Raw genomic sequence first — 22,252 nt, 5'->3', positions numbered from 1 at the left:
AACAGTAAAAGAAAGTGAAAAATGAAGAAAAGGGTGCAGGGTAGAAAGACCCTGACCCCCTAGGCCTGCCCATGGGGTCCCACAAGTACCCCCCAATTTATTTATTTATTTTTAAGCTTCTGAATGTGCACTGGGTGCGCGAATCCGGACACTTTTTAAAAAAAAAAATTACCCCCCAGGTGGGCCAGGTCCAGTGGGCAATTGGATAATTATACCGCCACCTCCTTGGGCTGTATAAATTAGGTACGGGAGGGCACACAGCCCTCCTGCAGCCCAGGGGACCACCTCAGGCCTTTGAAAATAGACCGAGGGGGCCGCGCGTCCCCTCTCCTGGAGCGCTTGATGGTCCTGGGGACCGCCACCCCCAGGGCCGTCTCCTGCAACGTTCCGGTGTGTCCACCACCGAGACATTGCCGTTTGCTATGACAGGGCGGGAGCATGGCTCTAACCCTGTGATAGCAAACCCTAGTTTGCTTCGTTGAAGCGAGTGTTGAAGCGAGAGGAGGAAAACCTCCTCTCGCTTCAATAAAGGAAATGAGAATTGCTTTTGGGCAAGGGAAGCTGCATGTTAGCAGTTTCCGTTGCGCAAAAGCAATGCCCGCTCCCGCGGGGAGGCGGCGGGACCGTGGGGGCATTGGGGTTCCCCCCCATGGTCCCCAACAGAGTTGCCAGGCACCGGGGGATGGGGTCCCCGGGGCCAAAAGTGGCCTGGGAGTGGGGCCACGCGCCCCCCCCTTTAAAATGTTTTTTTTTATAAATGATGTAGATATGGGCATGCCTCAGGGGATGAGGTCCTATAACTCACGCCCCTGCAATGCACTGCTGATGACGTCACATATTACATCATCCATGACATGGTCAGTGACATCACTGATGACATTTCAAATGACATCGCTCATGACATCACTGATGACAACATCTGTGTGATAATTTTATGCACCTCCTCACACCCTAATATAAGCTTTGATACCCCACTCTAAAATATAGACTGCCATTTTTGAAACCATAGACAAACCAATAGCACTTACTATATATCCACTGACTGATTCCTAACTATACACACAACCATTCATTCACCCAAACATTCACTCATACATGCATTCACTCATCAATACAGCACTATCATATGCACTAATACAGACACTCACACACTGCCACTCATCCATAGTTATTCACATACCTAGCCAGTCATGTAAAGAATCAATAACTGCCATTTACGCTCCTATGCAGGTATACATTTACTACCTCACCTATTCATATAGATACTAACATATACTAACTCTCTTATACAATCACTGACACAAGCACACACTCGTTCATACAGTCACTCTCACAATCACTCACTCTCACATATAGTCGTTTATATACTCAAACACTCACATGTACTGCCTTTCACATATGTAGTTACTCGCACATATACCACTGAGACATCCATTCACTCACCAACACACCCATACACACACTCACCCACCCATACAGCTATTTCCTCATGCACTCTTGAACCCATTCACCCAGTGAATCACCCACTCACACATCTATGCACAAAGTCACATACCCTCCCACTCACACAAACACTCAGGCACCCATGCAGATACTCATTCAACCAATAAATAACCCATATAGAAACTGATGTAGCTACTCACCAACCCATACAGCAGCTTACACAACAACACACATACTGATACAGACATTCACACAGTTTAGTCACTAACCCACGCATTCAGTAAGACACAATTAATCACTCACTTATACAGTCAGTCACACACCTATTAAATCCTCCACCCAGACACTTATACACCCACTCAGTCTTCAATTCACCCAGGCATATATTTATATATAAAACATATTTAAACTTTATAGAAACACATAGTCACTGGATGATGTCATCAGCGATGTCATTTGAGATGTCATCAGTGATGTCATCCGTGATGTCACTGACCATGTCATGAGTGATGTCATATGTGCAGTCATCAGCAGTGCATTTAATATATTTAATATTTATTATTTTATTTTATATGTATAAAAATCGATATTTCGTACAACTATATGTTTGACATCAACATTATTTTTAAATATTTTTGTACTTACCTGGTTAAGTATAGGGAGTCGATATTTTTACATTCTCTATTTTACCTCAATATTTTTTTCAAATATGTTTTTGTAGTCCATATTTTGTCAGTGAATCCTTCATAAAGCCAATAGGCCCACAATTTATATTTTGGGGCTCTGACCCTATGACAAATTCAAGTCTCTTTTATTTAAATTCACACCATTTATAATTTTATATGGCATAGTCAGCTGTGCATGACCGCAGGGGTTGGGCACTAGGCCGCTCACGGCAATGGACATCTTACTTTAAGTGAAATTCACTGAAAAAAACAAAGGTTTAAGTGGCGTTACAGACACAAATTATAATAATATTTTACTTTACATTAAACAAAACTTTAGATATTTACTGAAAAAAACAAAGGTTAAGGGGACATTATAGGTAGACGAAAATATCAGTTAAAATGTATTGTTAATCCTTCAAAACCACTGAAATTCACCAGTTATAGTTATCTCACATAGCTGTTACTTGTGCCCTAAAAAGCTATAACTTGCGTCCTCTCCATGCAGTGCTTATTACCTCTAATATCACATCACTCATGACATGTTCAATAACATTATTGATAACATTACTCTGTGTTGTGGGGGGAGAGTTCTAACTTTTTTTATGGCATGAGTTGTAGTTATGTGATAACTTTCACTGGTAAAATTCAATGTTTTTTTTAGTTTAAAATGGTACTTTGTAACTGACATTTTACCCTAACTATCCCTCTGACCTTTTGGTTTTTCAGTGATGATAGATGGATAGATAGATAGATAGATAGATAGATAGATAGATAGATAGATAGATAGATAGATAGATAGATAGATAGATAGATAGATAGATAGATAGATAGATAGGCATGAAGGGGGTTAAACCTCAGAATATAATTAGAGATATCTGGACAGTTGGTCCCACTGTACTTCTGCAGTGCAGTACCGTTGGAGTACCTGTAGGCTGAAATCCAAAAACACTTGTACCTGATTGGTCAAGGTTGCTTTTTTATCACAGCAGAATCTGAAATACTGTCTACAGCATTGAGTAAAATGTTGCGTCAGCCATTACATGACACTGTGGCTCAGTTCCTGAGTCCTGAAAAAAAATAAAGGGCATGTAAGGGGAGCAGGGTGAGTAGACTACACCCTGACCCACAGATCCATGTGGTAACACCCTCCCACCAGTATATAATTATGTATTTCATAATTGGTTTTACCAGTGGTGTGTGGTACTCCCATGGGGCTCATCATGGGGCCTTGTAAGGTAACAAGATACTCCTACATTTTACTACTACTGCTGGAGTATTACGGAACCAAAAATAGTAGTTAAAAAAATTGAGAGGGTAGCAGTGTCCCAAATGCTGTGTGCAGCTCATGGTCGAAGGTTATACACAGAGGAAGTTGGATGCCCCGTGGCAGCCAGGCCCTGCGCTGAGGGAGTTGAACACTCCACAGGGGTGGTTTTCTCACTTCGTGGGAGGTTGGATGCAGGGCCTGTCACTTGTCATGTTCTGCGGCCAAAGGCTGTGTGCAGCGGAGTTGATTGTCCCATTGCGGTTTAGGCGCAGGGTCTGGCCATAGGCCAGGCTGCGCGGCCAATTCCCACTGCACATGGCTGAAGGCCAAGCACAGTGGGGGTTTGTCACTAAAGTGGATTGGGCTTGGAGCTGGCCAATGCATCACAGGTGCTGCACTTTTTCGGGGACGGTGGTACTTCATGTGAGGTGAGCAATTTCAGCGAGCGCAAGGTAAGTGGTTTTCTTTTATTTTTCCCTCTGTGTTGTCCGTCGACTACCCCAATTCCCCCCCATCCCCAGCTCTTACCTGCACTGGCTGTCACTGGGCAGCAAGCTCAGTGACCGTTCCGGGTGGCAAAAGCTTTAGCTACGCCACTGAGAAAAACGGATGTATGTCGTTACAACGCATGCTTTTTCCACGCATGCCTTTACAACGCAGGTTTTACAACGCAAGTCGTTACAACGACTTGTGTTCGGGGGCGCTGGATAGTGGAATAGTTTAATTCACCATTCCAACTCCAGTCCCCGTGGAAAGTAGGGAAGGTTTTGGATAGTAAATTAAACTATTCCCTATCCTGCAGCGCCCTCCAGTGCAAGTCGTTGTAACGACTTGCCTTGTAATACCTGCGTTGTAAAGGTACTGCGTATAAAAAGTTTCGTTGTAAAGGATGTTTCCCGAGAAAAACTCTTGGGAAAGCAAGCAAGCTATTTGTTTCCTCTAGTAGCCTTACCCTACATTTCAGGAGATTTAAAAAAAATACAGAAGACAGCTGACACAGTTCAATTTGTGACAATGTCAAATGGCAATTAAAAAAACTTCAAAGAATACTCTTCCTGTCGTTAATCTGTAGACGCACAGGTCGTGGAGAGCTATGGCTTTACTTTCCAGTGAAATCAGGACAGGTGTTAAATCATACACTATTCAGCAAATATTTAAAATGCCATAATTTGCACTATATGCTCTATTTGGTTAAGTAGAAGGAGTGCATAGCAGTATTAAAAACTGCATGTGCAAGCATCCTTGGAGGCCTCCAAGTATTTGTTGATTTATCTTCATGTAGCCTCCTATTAAAATTATCCCAAGCCCTAGGGTGACAAGCATAAGGATACGTTTAATAGTACATTTCTCTTCAGTAACAGAGTTAAAAAGATGATTACAGTAATCAATCAATCAATCAAAAAGAGCTTTATTTCACGACAATTCTGTGGCATAAAAGCACAGCAAGTGAGAAATTCATTACAACAGAAATAATACATGCATAAATGTAACATAAAACATATCATATTACATCTTGTGCAGACAGTAAAAGTTCCTTGTGCCCGCATACCTGCATTATCTTTCCCAGGAGAGCAGGATCCTGAAAATGTAAAACCATACAATCTCCCTCAATTCTCTTACTGGCTTTCCCCACCCATCCTACTCACCTTATCATAATCATATTTTGATACAGGGTATTGATGTTGGTTAAACATATCCTGGAACCTAGCCATTGGACACATTTATTTTTAAGTTCTTCCCTAAACTCGCCTTCTTTATCAGGAAGGGAGGATGCTCTTGTCAGGACCTCCATTCAGGAAGCAGACTATGAAGGAAAATTGAGGGCAGGCATAAAGGAGACCCTTGGCACTTCTGGCCTAAGAAATTGACTGCTCAGTAATATGTGTGCATCACTTAGACACTCATGTGTTCCTTGACCCAGTTATTTTTGTCCGGCTAGGGTTCCTCAGGTCCCTGGAGATCCCCCCCTCACAAGGACAGACACCAGTGAGTTACCAGTTGGGAGAGAAAATGAGGCAGTTCCAGTTGAGACAGTCTCAGTGTTAATCATGTGGTCCAAGTGGCCAGCACAGGACTTCATCAGAGTTTCAATCACAGAGAGTCTGTTATTAATTGAATTTAACATGGACACCAAATGCTGCTCCATGGTAACAGGTAGGTCTTTACAGTGATGAAGAAGCCTATCTTCTATTTCTTGTTGAAGCCTCTCTACATTAGAACTCAGCCCACTGATCTTATCAAGATCCTTATGTAAAGGGGCATCTTAGATAGCAATAACTTGTTGCCCCTTCAGCTTTGTCTTGGACTTCTTTTTAGGAGAATAACCCATATCATGGGTAGAGAGGAATGAAACAGCTGACTCCTGAGTACCATCTGGGGGTAAATGCCCCATACTGGTGCTACACAGCTGCACCAAATCATTGATCATTTCCTTTGTTGGTAATATGTAGGGCTCCCGGTTTTATGGTATTTATTTTTTGACATTTCCTTCTGTATTTATCCATATTTAATTTTGGTCAACTTTATCTGTATTTATCCATAATTATCATGGGGTTTGTGAAATAAATCAAGCTGAAACTGGTATATTTCCACATTTATTTAACCAATAAATATGCTCTCAAGCTTGAATGCCTGCCAGGTTTCAGTGATATGAACACCCGCAGAAGATAAATTAATGCACTTATATTAAAATATGCACATTTCAGTATCAGCCTTGTGCATATCTACTGCAGTTTAAGCCTCTTTACTAAAATTCCTTTTTTAACCCCCTTACCTATCAATCCACACAGTTATTGGCCTGGCAGTCATGGCAAAGTGTATTTAGAAATTAAATGAAAATTTCTAAAGCGCACTGATACCTGCAGGTGTCTAGGCACTGAATCACTCAAAAAGCACCCAATTTCCGTTTTTATCCACATTTAAAAATAATTACAGACAAGAAAATAAAAGTTTTTTTGTCTGTATTTATCAGTAAAAATCTGTAAAAATGGAAAACAGGGAGCCTTAGTAATATGACAGGGACTTCAGGTAATGTTCAATTAGCGCAGTCACCACTTTCCTTGTGTCTTTCAATTTAGCTTCTGTCCTAAGAATCTCTTTATTTAATGCACCCATTGCTCCGTTTAGATATTTTTCCAAGAGTCCTGCTCTCCCCTTGTCAAGTGCCCTATGCTTCCTCTTGCCCATGTTATATAATGGACCTCAATCCGTATGTCGCCCACAAGAAATCCACTATTTCAGAAAAAAACCACAAAGTTCCAAGTGCCTTCTATACCCAAAAATGTCAAAGCAGGCAGCAATTACATTCTCACTTTCCTGTTGGCATTGATGCCTGCAGCGAGGGGCCCTCATTCGGCAGCCTGAGGAGGCAAGCAACAATGAAAAGAAACTGGCAATATCCAGATCTTTCCCCATTGAAGAAGCCAAGGGTGGGTGGCCCAACCCCAGCCTCTTCCGGGTGATGATGGGCACGGACGGGCCTGCCCTTGGAAGCACAGCGTGATTTAAATAACGCCGGTAACCAGCCACAGGCGTGTTGTTTTGTTTTGTGTTGAAATTGTTTATTAGTATTTTATAAATATAATTCAATACAAGAGTTTGTAATACAAGAACGCGGATTACATTGCATAATAGTATAAATAGTTAAATGAATTAATTCAGAAAGGTGCATATAGCCATAAATCTGAAGAAAAAGGATTATTAGATGGACAATCAAATTTATCTTACTAGTAAACAGATAATACAATAAAAAAATATAAGGAAAATATAGAAGCCCACTTGTGAAAAAGAACAGAGGTAGTCTAATACAGAAACTCCAATAATGAATGATAAAGATGGAGAGTTGAGAATAAAGGAGGGACAGGAAAAATGATTAAATAGGAAAGCAATATTAATGAAGAAAAATATAAATGTGATATAGTATAATAGAACAGAACATGCAATATAGTATACTCTATGAAAGAATTATATAAATACAAGATTCAAGGGGGCACGACTGGCGTCGGCAGCGGAATCGATGCCTGAGGAAGCGGCGCCAGTGGAGGCGTAATGAGGTCAGCCGGCGCCGATCCGGATCCAGGTCTGGATCCAAGGGGGACCTGCGGCGCAGGGGCCATAGCCGCTGGCAGCAAAGACCCCAATCGAACCCGCGGGGCCCGAAGGTGTGTCGGCGGGGTTGCTCCACTCAAAGATGGCATACGTCACTCCGTAGAATGTACGAAGCTGGCTGGGGTCGCTCCGGGTCCCGGAAAAGGAGACAAGCTCGGAGTTTACCCTTTAGGCTCTGCGCGCGGCGCCGTGGGAGTGGCACCACCCGTGTGCCTCGTTGAATCAGCCGACCGATGAGAAGTCAAAGAGCGACGATGCTTCTTCGACTTTTTCTTTGGCTTCGACTTACCCGACCCCGAAGACTTCGATGATTTGGAACCAGAATGGTGATGGCTCTGCGACCGGTGCCTTGACCGTTACCTTGATTGTCTCTGAGCCGATTGTCAGCGTTCAAGCAGCTTTCGGGACCGCTCCCGCATAGCCTTCCGCATCAACAATTGACAGTCGGAGCCCGACTTTGGGTTGTGGTTGCGCTCCTGGCAAAAGAGGCACACGCGGTGCGGATCCGTCACCGACATCAATCAGTTACAGGAACCGAAGGCCTTAAAATCGGGCATCCCTCGTGCACCTTTTCGTAGTCAGAGACTCGAAACAAGACGTTGACAAAAGTCGAGAAAAACTTAGTGAAAAAATGACTGAGGTACCGATCTTCCCGGATCTGCACTGGCTGGCGGAGAAAAAGAAAGAACAGACGTTAGCGCACGAGGGCGGCGTCTAAGTAGCTACCGTGACGTTACCCTGGTGACCACGACTCTGACGCGGAGCCAACCGATGCCACCATCCGACGCGTAGAGGTACTACTGACGAAAAAACTTTCTGGGTCCAGTTTGACGCCTGGGGGTAAGTCTAAGGTAAGGAATCTATAACTAACTAATGTTTCCTACAGATATATCATTACCGAAGGTAAGTAACTTGTGCAATAGAACAGAATATACAATATAGTATACTCTATGAAACAATTATGTAAATACAAGATAGAAGATATAGGATACAAGATAGGAGGGGATTTATCATATCTTCCCAGTGTAATTACCCAAACCTGTAACAATGAGGTTGAGAGAGGGAAGGAGGCATAAAGAGAATAGCAAGAAAAAGAAGTAGAAACAGGGATGAAAGAAAAATAAGAAGGAGTGACTAGTTAAGGTACTGTAGTATCCATTATAGGGTGAGCAACATTGTCTATTTCAGTATCAGTATTCATTTGTAAAAAGGGGGCCCAGACTTGATTAAATAATTCTGTCTGCTCATGCAAAGTATAAATGACTCTTTCATAGGAGGCGGTTTGAACCTTAGTCACCAACCAAGACTCATGGGAGGGTGGAATCAGAGGTTTCCATTGTCGTAAAATACATATTTTAGCTGTGGCTAGAGCAGTATGTAAAAGACAGCGTTGCAGTTTGGAAAGGTGTGGTGAAGTTCGGAAATCATGCAAGAGGATGGTAGCTGATTTTAACAGTAAACCCAGAGGCAAATTGTGTTGTAAAACCTGGCCTATATAGGACGAATAGTATTGAACCATAGGGTAAATACAGATAATGCGGACTATGTCGCAACTAGGAGCATCACTTCTCCAACAATTGGTATGAGGGAGGAGTCCAGTTTTATTTAATTTTGCTGAAGACCAATGCCAATCATGTAAAATTCTAAACAAGCAAAACTGCAGTTGTGCTTCTCTGGCACCTCTATTTAAATTTTCCAGAAGTTCAATCCATTCTTCATCATCATAAGTAACCGATAAGCGTGTTTGCCATTTGAGGCGGAGAGCACACGATAAGGGTTGGGAAAATAGTTGTAGTGTAAATAGCTTGTATAAACCAGAAATAACATCTTTATGAGTCCCCCAGGTATGTAGGTAGGATACTATTGGTTAAGTTTGGACGGACCATGGATGTGTTCCTAGAACTTTGGTAAGGCCAGAGATGAAGTTGAGTATATTTTGTTGCTTGATATAACGAAAGACCACATTCTTCAGACAATTGTGCAAAGGGTTTGAGTTCACCATCATGCAGAAGTTGATCTAAAGTAAAAATACCCACCTGTTTCTAGTGGGGCCAGGAGATAGTTTTTCCTTTAACACGTATGGCAGTATTGTTCCAGATTCGGGCTTTGACATGAATGCGTGAATTAAAACCCAAAAGTCTTCTGGTTCCTCGTTCTAGTCATTACATACTGAGGATATACCAAAGAAATAACCAGTGGTGGAGCTATGAACAACACATTGAAAGACAAACAACAGCCCAATAAATGCCAAACACACTGACCTTTAATGTAGACAAAATACACCAAGGGCAAGATTCTGACATAACTATTGAACCCATCGCCGATGTTGCTGCCTCAGGAGTATGGAAACGCCAAAGTGTCACAAAAGTGGACAGGGAGGCCCAGTCGCTTGCCTACAAACATCTGGAACCAGGGCAGAAGAAACATGGAAATCTGGACCAAAAGCACACTTAGTGGGCTGTAGCACGTTACAAACCAAAGAGTCAAAACGTAAGGGGCAACAATAAACTTTCTAGGTGGGTCAAGGAGTAATGAAAAAATACCCACAGAAACTACTGAACCAAAGGAGACAGCATGTCCAACCCGTAATAGAGATCAATATTCCAGAGTCAACTGAAGTGATTGGACAGCCTGCAGGAGGACTGACCTTGAAAATTGTTGAAACTCTACAGCCGGCATCCCTTGGAGCCCTAACGGAACCAGCCCAGCCACTCATGTTCAAAATAGCCAACAACAGAGACATAGGAGGATTTCCCATTCTAGATAGCGACATGGTGTGAAGGGCGGAGTCTAAGCATGGACCATCACCAACTTCATGAGCATTGGGAACCAGCCTCATTTTCAAGGCAAAGATAAAGAACAGCATTAAAAACTACTACAAGTGGATGCTTCAAAGAACCCCTAATGCAGTGCAGGAGAAAGATGGGAATTCCAAATGCAAAAAACACTGCACACATACTGCAGGGGCTGAGCCGTGGCAAGCTGTAAATTGGTGTAATGAGGCAACCAGTAATCCAGGGAGGGACCATAGCCACACTCAAATTGAGTAGCCCTACAAGAGGATCAGAACTAGAGCCAGCATCAAACAGTAACACCACGAATCAGAGCATTTTACCTATACACTGCTAATCAAGGATTCTGTAGTGAAGGAGGACAAACAGGATATGACGATATGCATCCTGAGACCTAATAAAGACAGGTTTTACCAATAAGTTCAATCTTAGTAAATACTGGTAGGGCAGAAATGTAATTGAACCTATCAGCCGACTGAGGTCTAACATCAGCCAGAACACCTCAGTAACCATAGGAACCACAAAAACTAAAGACTAGAATATGCAACCCTGTCCCAGAGAAGGAACAAAAATCACCACATCAATGCTGCGTGAGCCTCGACCCCAACCAACAGTGATCACCACTTGTAGGTGTACCTAGAGGCAGATATAATCACCAATCCAACTGACTTCGAAGGATGTATTATCCCCCTGTGACCAAAGACAATACTGCAAATGTTTGAAGAACAAAAGCCACTCAATATAATCTGACACTGACCACCCTGGAGACTCCCAGACAGAGGCCTTCCACCTCTTACTGCCAGAGACCAACAGAAAATGGAGCTCAAAAACTAAAAAGACCCAGGACCATCAGAAATTGCCCCAGAATGTCTGGAAATAGATTAGTGCAGCTGAATGCAAGATTTGCCATGAAAATGAAAGGCAGAATCTATGCTCTCAAACACCTTCAGAACCAGGTCAATCAGGCCAGCCAGCACAGAGACCTTTTACCACTGAAATGCATATGGAGGAGCAATTCCTACTGGCTGGTAATCGTATGGCAATCAAGTGCCCAGACATCGCATCTGTCAATTACTGGGTGCAAAGCAGGGAAGGCAGTAGTAGCCAAAGGAATACAAAGACTACTCCAAGCATTTTTGAAGTGTATGTATTACCTGTTTTAACTGACCCTGACTCTTTAGCAAATAACTGGTGGTGTGAAATAACTCGCCTGTCTATACAGATGCCAGGCGATCCCATATTTTAACATGCCTTCAGAGTTTTTATCTACAGTCAGGGCTTCCAGGAATGACAGTGCCTAGTTTTGAACAATTTTAAATTGAAAGATTAAAATGAATTCACTTAATGAGGATAAGGCAGCTTTGTTACTTCACAACACATTTTATTTTCGACAGCCGTAGCTGGTCTACAGTGACCAGGTTTCCAAATAGTAGAATGTACATAGTAACATTAATGATGTCAACTTTTTGATTTGACTATAGCAATTGAAAAACAGATGTTGTCAAACATATTTCCCCAACAATGAACAGCAGTGTCATACATTTGATATAAATTCAAGTGCATCCTGTACATAACCCCCCAGATCAAGCAGAAGAGCAATTGCAATCATATTTATCCCACATCATCCATAGCTAGTCTATTGTTGCAGCTAGGAGGGGTTTCAGATAGTCTCCGGTATTCCGCCCATCTCTTCCAAATCTTGAAGTGTTTTTGAAGGCAACCTCGTGCTTTATCCAACCCCATACACAAATCAAGACTCTTTTTCCATACACCCACTGAAGGTGGGGAGGCATCTTTCCAGGCCTTGGCTATGTCTCGTTTCACCAGTGTTAGACCGAGGAGTAATAGCTGCAGTTTGTATATGTTACCCCCAATACCATCAGTGATGTGGAGCAAGGTCAATCGTGGGGAGTTTGGGGTATCCCATCCCAAAACCTCTGACATGCATGTATTTATAGCCCGCCAGAATTTAGGAACCGCTGAGCATTGTGACACCGTATGTATAAGGGTACCATCCATGGTTTGGCACCGTAGGCAGAGGGTCAATTAGCCCAGCGTGCCAGAGCCTATATCTAGTATAGTATATAAGGCAGCTTTAGTGGCAAAAACAAATGCTTGGTCTGTGATTAATTCTCATCAAACCTGGCGAATCCAGCCCAATTTGACTGCCTATTTCTTGGCTCATATGTAGGAAACATATTTTTTTAAAATTCTGTTTCTTAATTACAGGGCAGATTAATAAAGTCATACAAATTGAGAAATTCACGCTGTTCCATTGATTTATGACCATCAATAATACAGTTAGTACATTGAATAAGAAATATAATAGTATAAACCCCCTGCTCTCCTCACCACCCCCTCACTCTGAACCCTCATCATCTGCTGACGGGTGGGGTACAAATATACCCTCTATACTTATTCCATGCTCCCCAAATTCTACCCTATTTTTAGGGGCATCCCGATTGACATATGCCACCTTCTCTGCCATCATGGCCTCATCCATGTCTTTACACCAATCACGGAGCGTTGGCGAGTTCCGTGAACACCACAATCTGGCTATATTGCATTTGGAAAACATCATTCAGAGGGCCGCCCAATCCTGTGCTGCGTGGTTAAGATCAGTGGGCGCCCATATATTTAATAGACATCTTTTGGGTTCTGGTACCATTGAGATTTCCCCTACTTCAGATATAGTTCTCATTACCGTTATCTATGGTATGGTAGAACGTGCCCCCTCCCGGCAATCCCTCAAACAGAGCGGATTCATGGCACTCCCTATTCTATGCAGGGTCACTCTGTTATAATACGTGCGAAGTAGTATCTTAAGTTGTACCAATCTCAGTCGTGAGGGTATTGCTACTTCGCGAGGAGACGAGAGTGCCTCTTGCCAGTCTGTGTCATTGAGGTCCCCCAGTTCAATAGACCACTTTTGCCGTAGCGCTTGTATTGGATCAGGTAAATTGTTAGTGAGTTTATGGTAGGTGAGAGAGGTAGCCTTCTTGTCCATGTATTTGGTCAGTAACCTATCCTCCAGGGGGAGGCCTCCGGTAGTATGATGTCAGTTGGTATAACTGCCGTTAGTGCGTGCCTGATCTGCATGTATCTGAACTTTTCAGAAGGCTCCAACTTGTAATGTTTCTGTAGATGTGCAAAAGTAGCCATCTCACCCTTGATCCATAAGTCGCCCACCGTAGAGATGCCTATCGCGTCCCACTTGTGGAAACCTTTACTGTTTGAGTCCTACAGGTCGTTGTGTGTCCCAAAGTGGAGTGAGCTGGGTAATGACCCTATTCCAGCCCAATTCTGTACGTGCTGTGTACCACATTTTTACTGTATGTGCCGTTGGTCCGATTACTGGGGTAGACATCTTTTTGGTGTATAGTGCTTTCATGAGGCCTCCATCTCTCAACCCATATCTGTCTGCTTTGAACGCGGGGTCTGTTTGCGGGGTATGTAGCCACTGATTAAGGAGTTTCAACTGCGATGCCCAGTAATATAATTGTATGTTCGGTAGAGCTATGCCTCCATCAGACCAACCTCGGACCAGTTTGTCCATGGCAATGCATGCCGGTTTGCTCCGCCATAGTAAACTGGAGACCTCCGCCGCTATTGCTTTAAAGTAGCTTGATGGTACGGGAAACGGGGTATTCTCCAAAGCATATAGAAAGTGGGGAAGCACCATCATTTTAATAAGTGCTGCTTTTCCAAGCAATGTCAATGGTAGGGAATGCCAATGTGTTGTGTCACGTTTGAGACGTTCCAAGGGGGCATAAGATTTTTTAAAATAAATTTGTCAGATCTTGGTGTGATATGGATACCCAAATATTTAAAACTCCCCTCCGTGATCTGCAGGTTACAACCTGTCGGGAGTTGCGGGGGTGACGCAAAGTAGGTATATAATGGGTTTGGACCAATTAATAGTGTAGCCAGAGACCCGACCATAAAGGTCACAGATATTTAGGAGCACCGAAATGGATCGTCTGGGAGATGTCATGTATAATAATATGTCATTGGCATACAGGAAGATCCAATCCTCCCAATCTGCCGCCCACATGAGCCCTCTGATAGTCGGTTCCCATCTAATCCATGCAGCCAAGGGCTCCAGAACGAGGGCGAACAGTAATGGTGAGAGGGGACACCCCTGACATGTTCCAAGCCCTAGTGGAAAATCCTCCGACATGTGACCATTTACTGTTACATGAGCCAGAGGCTTCGAGTACCCAAAGTGCACCCATGCACAAAATTTGGGGCCGAAGCCTAAATGTTATAAAATGGCGAAGAGGAAAGGCCACTCCACCATATCAAACGCCATACAGGCGTCCAGTGAGAGAACTGTGCTGATTCTTGGATGATAGGTATACGGGCCATCACTCCATGCATGTGTTTCAAATTAAGGGCCATGTTCCTACCAGGCATGAAGCCAGATTGGTCCGGGTGTATTAGGGCAATGAGATGGGGGTAATCTCGTTGCGAGGAATTTAGCAAGGATTTTAGCTTCAGCGTTAATCAGTGATATTGGGCGGTATGAGGTACATTCTTCGGTAGGTTTACCTAGTTTAGGAATTGTCACTATGGTGGCCCTACATTGATCCCGCGGGAGCTCTCCCGCCTCCAGACTCTCGAGGTACATATTCAGAAGATATGGGAGATAGTATCAGCTGGTTTTTTATGAAGTTCGATTGGTATAGGCCCCACTGCCTTCCCTGAGTGTATAGTCCCTATAGCTAATTGTATTTCATCCGTCGTGAGGTCAGCTTCAAGCGTGAGAGCTGCCTCGGGTGTTATTTTGAAACAGCAAAGGAAATGGCCAGGTAGATTGTTTATAAGGACCTAATCTAGTACCACTTATCCAATAGATATAAGCGGACACACTTTTCATTTAGTAATTTTTACTCAGTCCTTCATTTTCAAAAATATTCATATATGTCCGAACATTAATACCATTTCAGTGACAAAATTCACATAGAAATACTGTATTCAAAACACAAATTTAACGAACACTATAAATGAGACATATTTACATTTACACCATATATACAAAAACACAGACAGAAAATGCCTATCTTCATTCAATGTTTGAGGCACCAGTCCTGATATAAAACCAACCAACAAGCAAGGGGCCGTTCAGTCTTTTAGCTGGCCTGCTTGCTTGATTATGCTGGAACCTTCTAAATCCAAGGGTCAAAAACCAGGTGGACTTTGTCTGCAATTACAGTCCTGATATGCCCTTCCTGAATCTTGTTCCAGCATAGAGTCAACGCGTTTCGAACCCACGTGTTTTTAAGGGGTTCTCCTCAGGACCTGGACTGGAAACTGTCCTGTACTGAAATGTAGCCTTGATGGAGCAACAGCGCTGGTGGCTGGATAGTACTGTTTGGGTTTCCGCCGACCCAGTCGATAGGTTAGTAAGTCTCGCCATTCCATCAGAGCCAGTCCACCTCTACATCTAAGTCGTGTTCACTCTCTCCCTTAGGCGTTCAGCAGTCTGTCCCGTCGCATTTGCCTATTCCGGTCCCTCTGTCAGTTCATTCCCAACACGTTGTCCGTTGCTTCCTCCAGAGCGATCTGATCGTGAGACCCGGAGCCAACGCTCCAGCCATTCCTGGGCATCCTCAGGTGTCAGAAAAAAACATGCTTTACCTTCGGCCTCCACTTTTAACTTCGCGGAAAACAGCATTGAGTACTTGTTTCAACGGTCTCGGAGAGCTTTCTTGACTTCGAGGAAGCCACAGCGTTGCTTCGTGACTGTTACAGTGTAGTCCAGGAGGATGGTAACCGTACTGTTGTCAAGACGCAATGGAGGGGCGGCGCCTGAAGCTTGTAATATCACATCTCTGTCTCTGTAGTTAAAAATACGGGCCAGGATGGGTCGTGGAGGAGACCCGGTCTCTGTTTTCCTCCGGGGACCCGGTGCGCTCTCTTCACAGAGAAATAGCTAGAGAGGCTCGTGGCTGTAGATTATTTGCAATGAGATCTTCAACAAAAAGGTCGAGGGCTGGGCCACCTATCTGTTCCGGCACACCTATGAGGCGGATGTTGTTTTACCTCGATCAACCTTCTTGGTCTTCCAGTTTAGCAGACAACAGCTTGTTATCCGCCTCGAGCTGGCATATTTGTTTCTTGAGTGTGGTGGTGTCAATCACCAGGGTTGTTGCTGTGGTTTCCACCTCCGCTTCTCTGGCGGACATTTTGTTAAAGTCTGCTCGGATTAATGAAAGTTCCACTGAAAGGGTCCCAATACGAGAGTCCAGGGATGTGTCCAGGGATGCGGTCATAATGTCCTGTAACGTGATTTTGTGTGGTTCTGTGGCCTTCGAGCTTGATGCAGACCCAGTGTTTTGGCCAATGGGATCGGGCTGCGATTTAGTGTAGGCATATTTTTCAAGTTTCGCCTGATTCGGGCCCTTTAGGTTTCTACTGCTCATCTTGTCGCCGAGGCTGTTGCGTGTTGTGGTTAGGGTCCGGGGTGGTACTCGCTGCCACCAGCCAGTGGGCTATCGTAGCTCATGCGGCCTGTAGGGTTTCGCACCTCTTTCCCGCCGGCTTTGCGTTTGCTCACCCACTCCGTCAGTGGCACTGTTGGCACGGGTCACTGTATGGGCAGACGCTCAGGGAGGGGCCTTAATTCTTCTGCTTAGCGGTAAGTTGCCAGTATATGTGACTCCCCTCCTGTCTGCTAATATGGTGCGTCAATATTACTGTGTCATACCTCGCCGATATGTAGTGCCCGTATTCTTACCCCCGTTCAGCTGGAGTGGGGACGTTCTGGAGGGGGTGGGGGGGTTGCACTTCTCACCGGCACGCTGGCTCCCAATGTTGCTTTCTGGAGCCCCTGATGATTTTCCCCGGACTATTGCTGGCTGCGTAGGGGCTCCAGAGCGTCGCTTGCGCCTTCATTGCTGTCCTCGTGCAGGCGTGGGAGTCCCCCAGTTGTGCGCACCGCTGTCCGTTGATCATCGTGCAGTCGCAAGCAGTTGCTGTGTTGGAGCCTTGCCCGTCCGCCTTCGTCCTGGCCTCACACCGCTCTTCGCCTTGCCGTGAGCTCCAGCCACTGTGGACGCCACGGCCGACTTTGTGCAAACTTTAGTCCCCGGCTTACCTCGCCGGGTTAGGGCTGTTTCTTCTGTGTACTGCTGTCGCCTCAGAGATTAATCGATTGACTCCGGACCAAGAACACCGGACGCACGGGGTCTTCTGACACTACGTGCTGCAATTAGGAGACGAAAAAGCCGCCGGATAAGTGTACGGATTTACGGGGATGGGTTGTGGACCACGAAGACTCCCTAGGCAGCGGCCATCTTCTTCGGCTGCTAGCCAGGAAGCATTTTTAAATGAATACTTGGCATATACGCAACTAAGTAGGGCACACCGACTTGGATACAACAATGGCCAACTACAGAATGTAGACTATGTGCGTGGCCATGTGAAACCTTATTACATATTGTGTGTATGTGTACTAAATTGCTAAAAACTTGTGCGCTAATAAAACCGTTATTCCTTAAGAGGGTATGATCAGCTCGCCTTGCACTTTTTTAATGTTCATCGGGGGACTCAGTTCCATTAATATGTCAAATTATAAAAATGTTAACAATTGCTGAAAAACTGCTGGTGTCTGTGGTTTAAATCTACAGGTGTATTACTATTGTTAAGGGATGTTTTAATGGTTCAGGACATATAAGGGTGCTGTTTTGGGCTACTGATACTGGAACGTCTTTGCAGTTTGACCCAATGACTCTGTTTTTAGGCAATTTTGGTAATCAGGCTCTAAAGAGTATGAGAGCATATGGGCACTCTATTGTTATATTTGCACAATGGCACATAAGGTTTACAGCTTTTGCACTTAGGCACTTTAAAGCTTATTTGCACCATGTTAAATAATGTCTATGGTTTTTATTATATATTCCTGGGAATTTTACTGTTATATGTTATTAGTTTTATGATAAATGACCGACTGCGATAAAAAATGTGTTTGTGGTATCCATGTTCTAGTACGGCATGTGACCATTTTTTCCCAACAGTTGTACATTCATCGTGAATAAGAAAATTGTTTTTACTCGTGATACTAATGATTTAATTGCAATGATTTTTGTCAATCAAGCAATAAAGTATTACTTACTTACTCCAAGCAGATGCTCCTGGTGCACCAATGTGGCAAACTTTTTGAGCAATCTAGTGGTTTTAGCAAACCATCCATGAGAAACTGAGAATGAGTCCGAAAAACTTCTTCACTGGTACTCCATAAAAACCAGCCCATAAAACCAGGATGCCCAGGGCAACTGAATCCATAGGATGCAGTACCTCCACAGTCATAGACATTCTTCCAAGCAAGACCTAATGTAATAGAATTAAAAGGGACAGCTACCACCAAATCACCCCCTCCTGTATCCCTGCGATAGAGCTATATGTTAAAGTACAGTAAGTTTAGAAAGTCTTAGGCTTTAAGAAAGGCATCCAGATTTTTATATTTTAGAATGGCAGGTGTCTCAAGACCACACCACTCAGTATACCGTAAATAAGTATCCCGTTGCTAGGAGTAGAAAGATTCTGTGATAAGACCTACTTGCCTTATGTTGAATTATGCTGAAGTATACTTCCCAGTCACGGGAGTGAGTATTCTTTTAGCATGTACCCATATCCACACTGGAATAGTACTGCATTATATGATGTTGTGCTGTGGATGTAGATACTTTCCTGAATGGGTTCTCGCCCCTAGAGCTGTCTGCCTTCAAACTCACAGTTTGGTAATGTAATAACGAAGATATGCTTAGTTGCAGAGGTATTCTTAATGGCAGATCCTTGGACAGGCATGACTCAAAGGTTCATGATCAGGTTTTTGTTGAGCTTCCCAGGCCTGATCCACTCCCTTCTAGGACGGTTAAACAGACAATTGTAAAACAGGGCCCTTCTACCCCTTAGGACCATTCCCAGCATGAACCCATGTAGAGAAAACCCAGAGATCTAAGGCAGTACAAAGGTAGCAACAAACATCCCCCAACCTGATGGTTTGATCAAGATCTCCCTGTCAAAGGCCAGCAATTGTTTCAATTATGTTTTGATCAACTTAGTCTTATTTTTGTTCTGTTTCCAGTTCCACTCTTTGAATCACATCTCTTTTTGGCATTGTTTATTTTATTGGGTTTGATATTTGTCATAGATTACATTCTAATATTAACTGATTGTATTACAGTAGTGTCCTATGCATGCGCCTCATACAACTTCTTTTCCATTAGACAGTATTATGTTTGCTGCTCATGGCATGTGTTTTAATTTCTTTACAGGTCAAAGAGTCAGCAACCTGGAGGAACTAATCATGAACCATACACAAGAGAAAATTGAGGTGAAGCTGGACAAGAGTCCGGACATTATTGTTAGTGACTTAGTCATTAGCTGCACAGGAATCAAGATCAACTCTACTGGATATAGTGGTGCATTCCGTAAGTTCATAGTCAGCACTATAATATGATACTTATTGGGGATTATTGTTTATTACATAGGATGTGGCCTAACGGCTTGGGCGGTCGACCTCAAATATGGGGAACCGGGTTCGAGTCTCTGTAATGACGCTCAATATCCTGTGATTCTAGGCAAATCACTTATTCTCCTCGTGTGTAAAAAAAAATTATGTATCCCTCTGTAACAAAACTTGTGCTCATGTAAAGCGCTCTGATAACCAATATCTTCGGTTCAAGTATACGCTATAAAAAAAAACCGGAAAAACAAAATTCTAGCAATCGGCTGCACCTCTAAATGCAAAAGGAACCTGAACTGACCACTGTCAAGTTTTGCTCATCAGGGCCACTTTTTCCCCAACAGCCTGACATGTTGAGCGTGTAACAACAACTAGTTAATGGATGAAATGTTTGATTTAATCATAGCTGCTTGCAGTCGCTCTGGCTGCACCCCAGTCTATCAACTGAGCCATTGCAAGTGGCTGAGATTATTTCAAGCATTCCACCTATGACCTTATTGTTGTTGCAGTTGACATCCCAAGTGCGCCGGGTATGCCCACACAGGGATCCCCTGTTCACTGTGCAACTGGAACCAAGCTATACCAGACTGATGAGCTCTAGTCAGGGCTAAACCGGTCATTGGTTATTTGTGTTAAAGTTCAGGGAGGACATGGCATGGCAGTTAATGCTGGACCGTTCCTATTGGAATAGAGTCAAAACTGATTTGCACATGACTGGGTCCAAACTTGAGGTGACATGGTGGGTAAAAAATGATGGACTGGAATGCTGCCCGAGGTGATTGCCAGTGCTGAGATTGATTCAAGCATTCAATCCACCCCTTTGTTTTTGTTGTTGCAGTTGACACCCTAAATGCAACGAGTATGCCCAGATGTAGGTCCCATGCTCACTGTGCCACTAGAATCAAGCTATACCCAGCTGATGAACCCGACCAGGTCAAAACTGGTGTTGGGTTGCTTGTGCAGGAACAAACTGGTCTGGCAGTTCGCGCATTCCAACCATCACCTAGTTGTTGGTATTGTTGAGTGTGTGGCAGACCACTCTCATACCTTCTCATAGACATTGCCATCCTCACTATGGGAGTTGGCAAACCCACCACAGTGCCCAGGTCATTATTTTGTGCCACTACATCTGGAGTTGTGCAACGATTCATAATTTATTTCAGACATACACAATCTAACATACATTTTCTCACCAGGTGGAATACAGAAGTACGCATGTCTACAAGAACATCATACCTGTAGTTCCAATGTAGTCGTACCCTACCAGGAAGAAACATGAAAGATACTTGTTTTTTATCATTTTCAAATCAAATCAAGTGAAAAATCGGATTAATAAGCAAATGATGTATGATGTTGTAACAGTTACTCCACTCCTCATTATTGCAGCACTTCCAGTAGTTCCACAGAGTAAACTCAGAGTCATATCCTAGTAGCGCATTATGAAGCCATTGCCATAAAATACATGTATAAGGAACAAGGGAACCCAAATTAGATCGGTCAGGGACCTTGGGAGTTAACTTATTTCAAGAGACAGTGGTCCCTGAGAAGAACAATGATTAGACAATAATTTAATATAGCCCCAATCGGTACTATATTTGAGCCTTTGATCCAGCCAGAAAAAGGCAGTTTAATATGCAAGTATATACAACATGTACATTAATAACAGTGGGACACAAGCCTGTGTCCAAAGACTCACATAACAAGAAATACAAAAGAAGGCTCAGCCAGCATGTGATTGTCTGTATAGGATCATTACGATAGAACAGACAACAATTGAGGAAGGTCACCTTTACACACAAAGTAGCATATAAATCATAGCGTATAAGGTAGACAACTGTGTCGACGGCGTTTCAAACCTTAACAGGAATATAGGATCATCATCAGGACTGTGAACATATTGTGCCTGAAAAGATTTTGCCTGTAATTAACTTGCGTCAAGAGCAGGGAACGGAGCAGGGCAAAATTCTGATAATCCAAGCGTGAATCGGACCAAGTTTGTGGTATGCCACTTCACATCCTGTGACCAGATTTTCTGCCGCCGCTTATCCAGACAGCTCAACCATCAAAACCGCCGCCCATCCAGGACTCTGCGGTTCCTTTTCCTAAACCTACCGGTACTGGGGTACATTACCCCTACCATTGAACAGATTTATCCGCTTCATACCACAAACTAGGTCCGATTCACGCTTGGATTATCCAACAACCATTCTGCGCTGCTCCGTTACCTGCTCTTGATGCAAGTTAATTACAGGCAAAATGTTTTCAGGCACGCTATTTTGACAGTCCGGATGATGATCCTATATTCATGTTAAGTATCGAAACACCATTGACACAGTTGTCTACCTTATACACTATGATTTATATGCTACTTTGTGTGTAAAGGTGACCTTCCACAATTGTTGTCTGTTCTATCGTAATGATCCTATACAGACAATCACATGCTGCCTGAGCCCTCTTCTGTGTTTCTTGTTATGTGAGTCTTTGGACACAGGCTTGTGTCCCACTG

The 22,252-nt window shown here is 43.5% G+C and overlaps 1 protein-coding gene across 3 annotated transcripts in view; it reads left to right on the top strand.

Moving 5' to 3' along the window:
• Window positions 1-22,252, top strand: part of AIFM2 (AIF family member 2, ferroptosis suppressor) — a 556,015-nt gene that overhangs the window by 313,757 nt on the left and 220,006 nt on the right. For all 3 annotated transcript variants that reach the window (XM_078643245.1, XM_078643244.1, XM_078643243.1), the window contains exon 7: window positions 19,556-19,711. In XM_078643245.1, coding sequence (XP_078499371.1) covers window positions 19,556-19,711 — 156 coding nt within the window. The remainder of the gene's footprint in view (window positions 1-19,555; window positions 19,712-22,252) is intronic.

Source organism: Lissotriton helveticus, chromosome 5_1, assembly GCF_964261635.1.
Source record: "Lissotriton helveticus chromosome 5_1, aLisHel1.1, whole genome shotgun sequence".
In the NCBI taxonomy this organism is placed as follows: Eukaryota; Metazoa; Chordata; class Amphibia; order Caudata; family Salamandridae; genus Lissotriton; species Lissotriton helveticus.
Note: the sequence above shows the minus strand (reverse complement) of the source record. Positions and strands in the feature narration are given on the sequence as shown.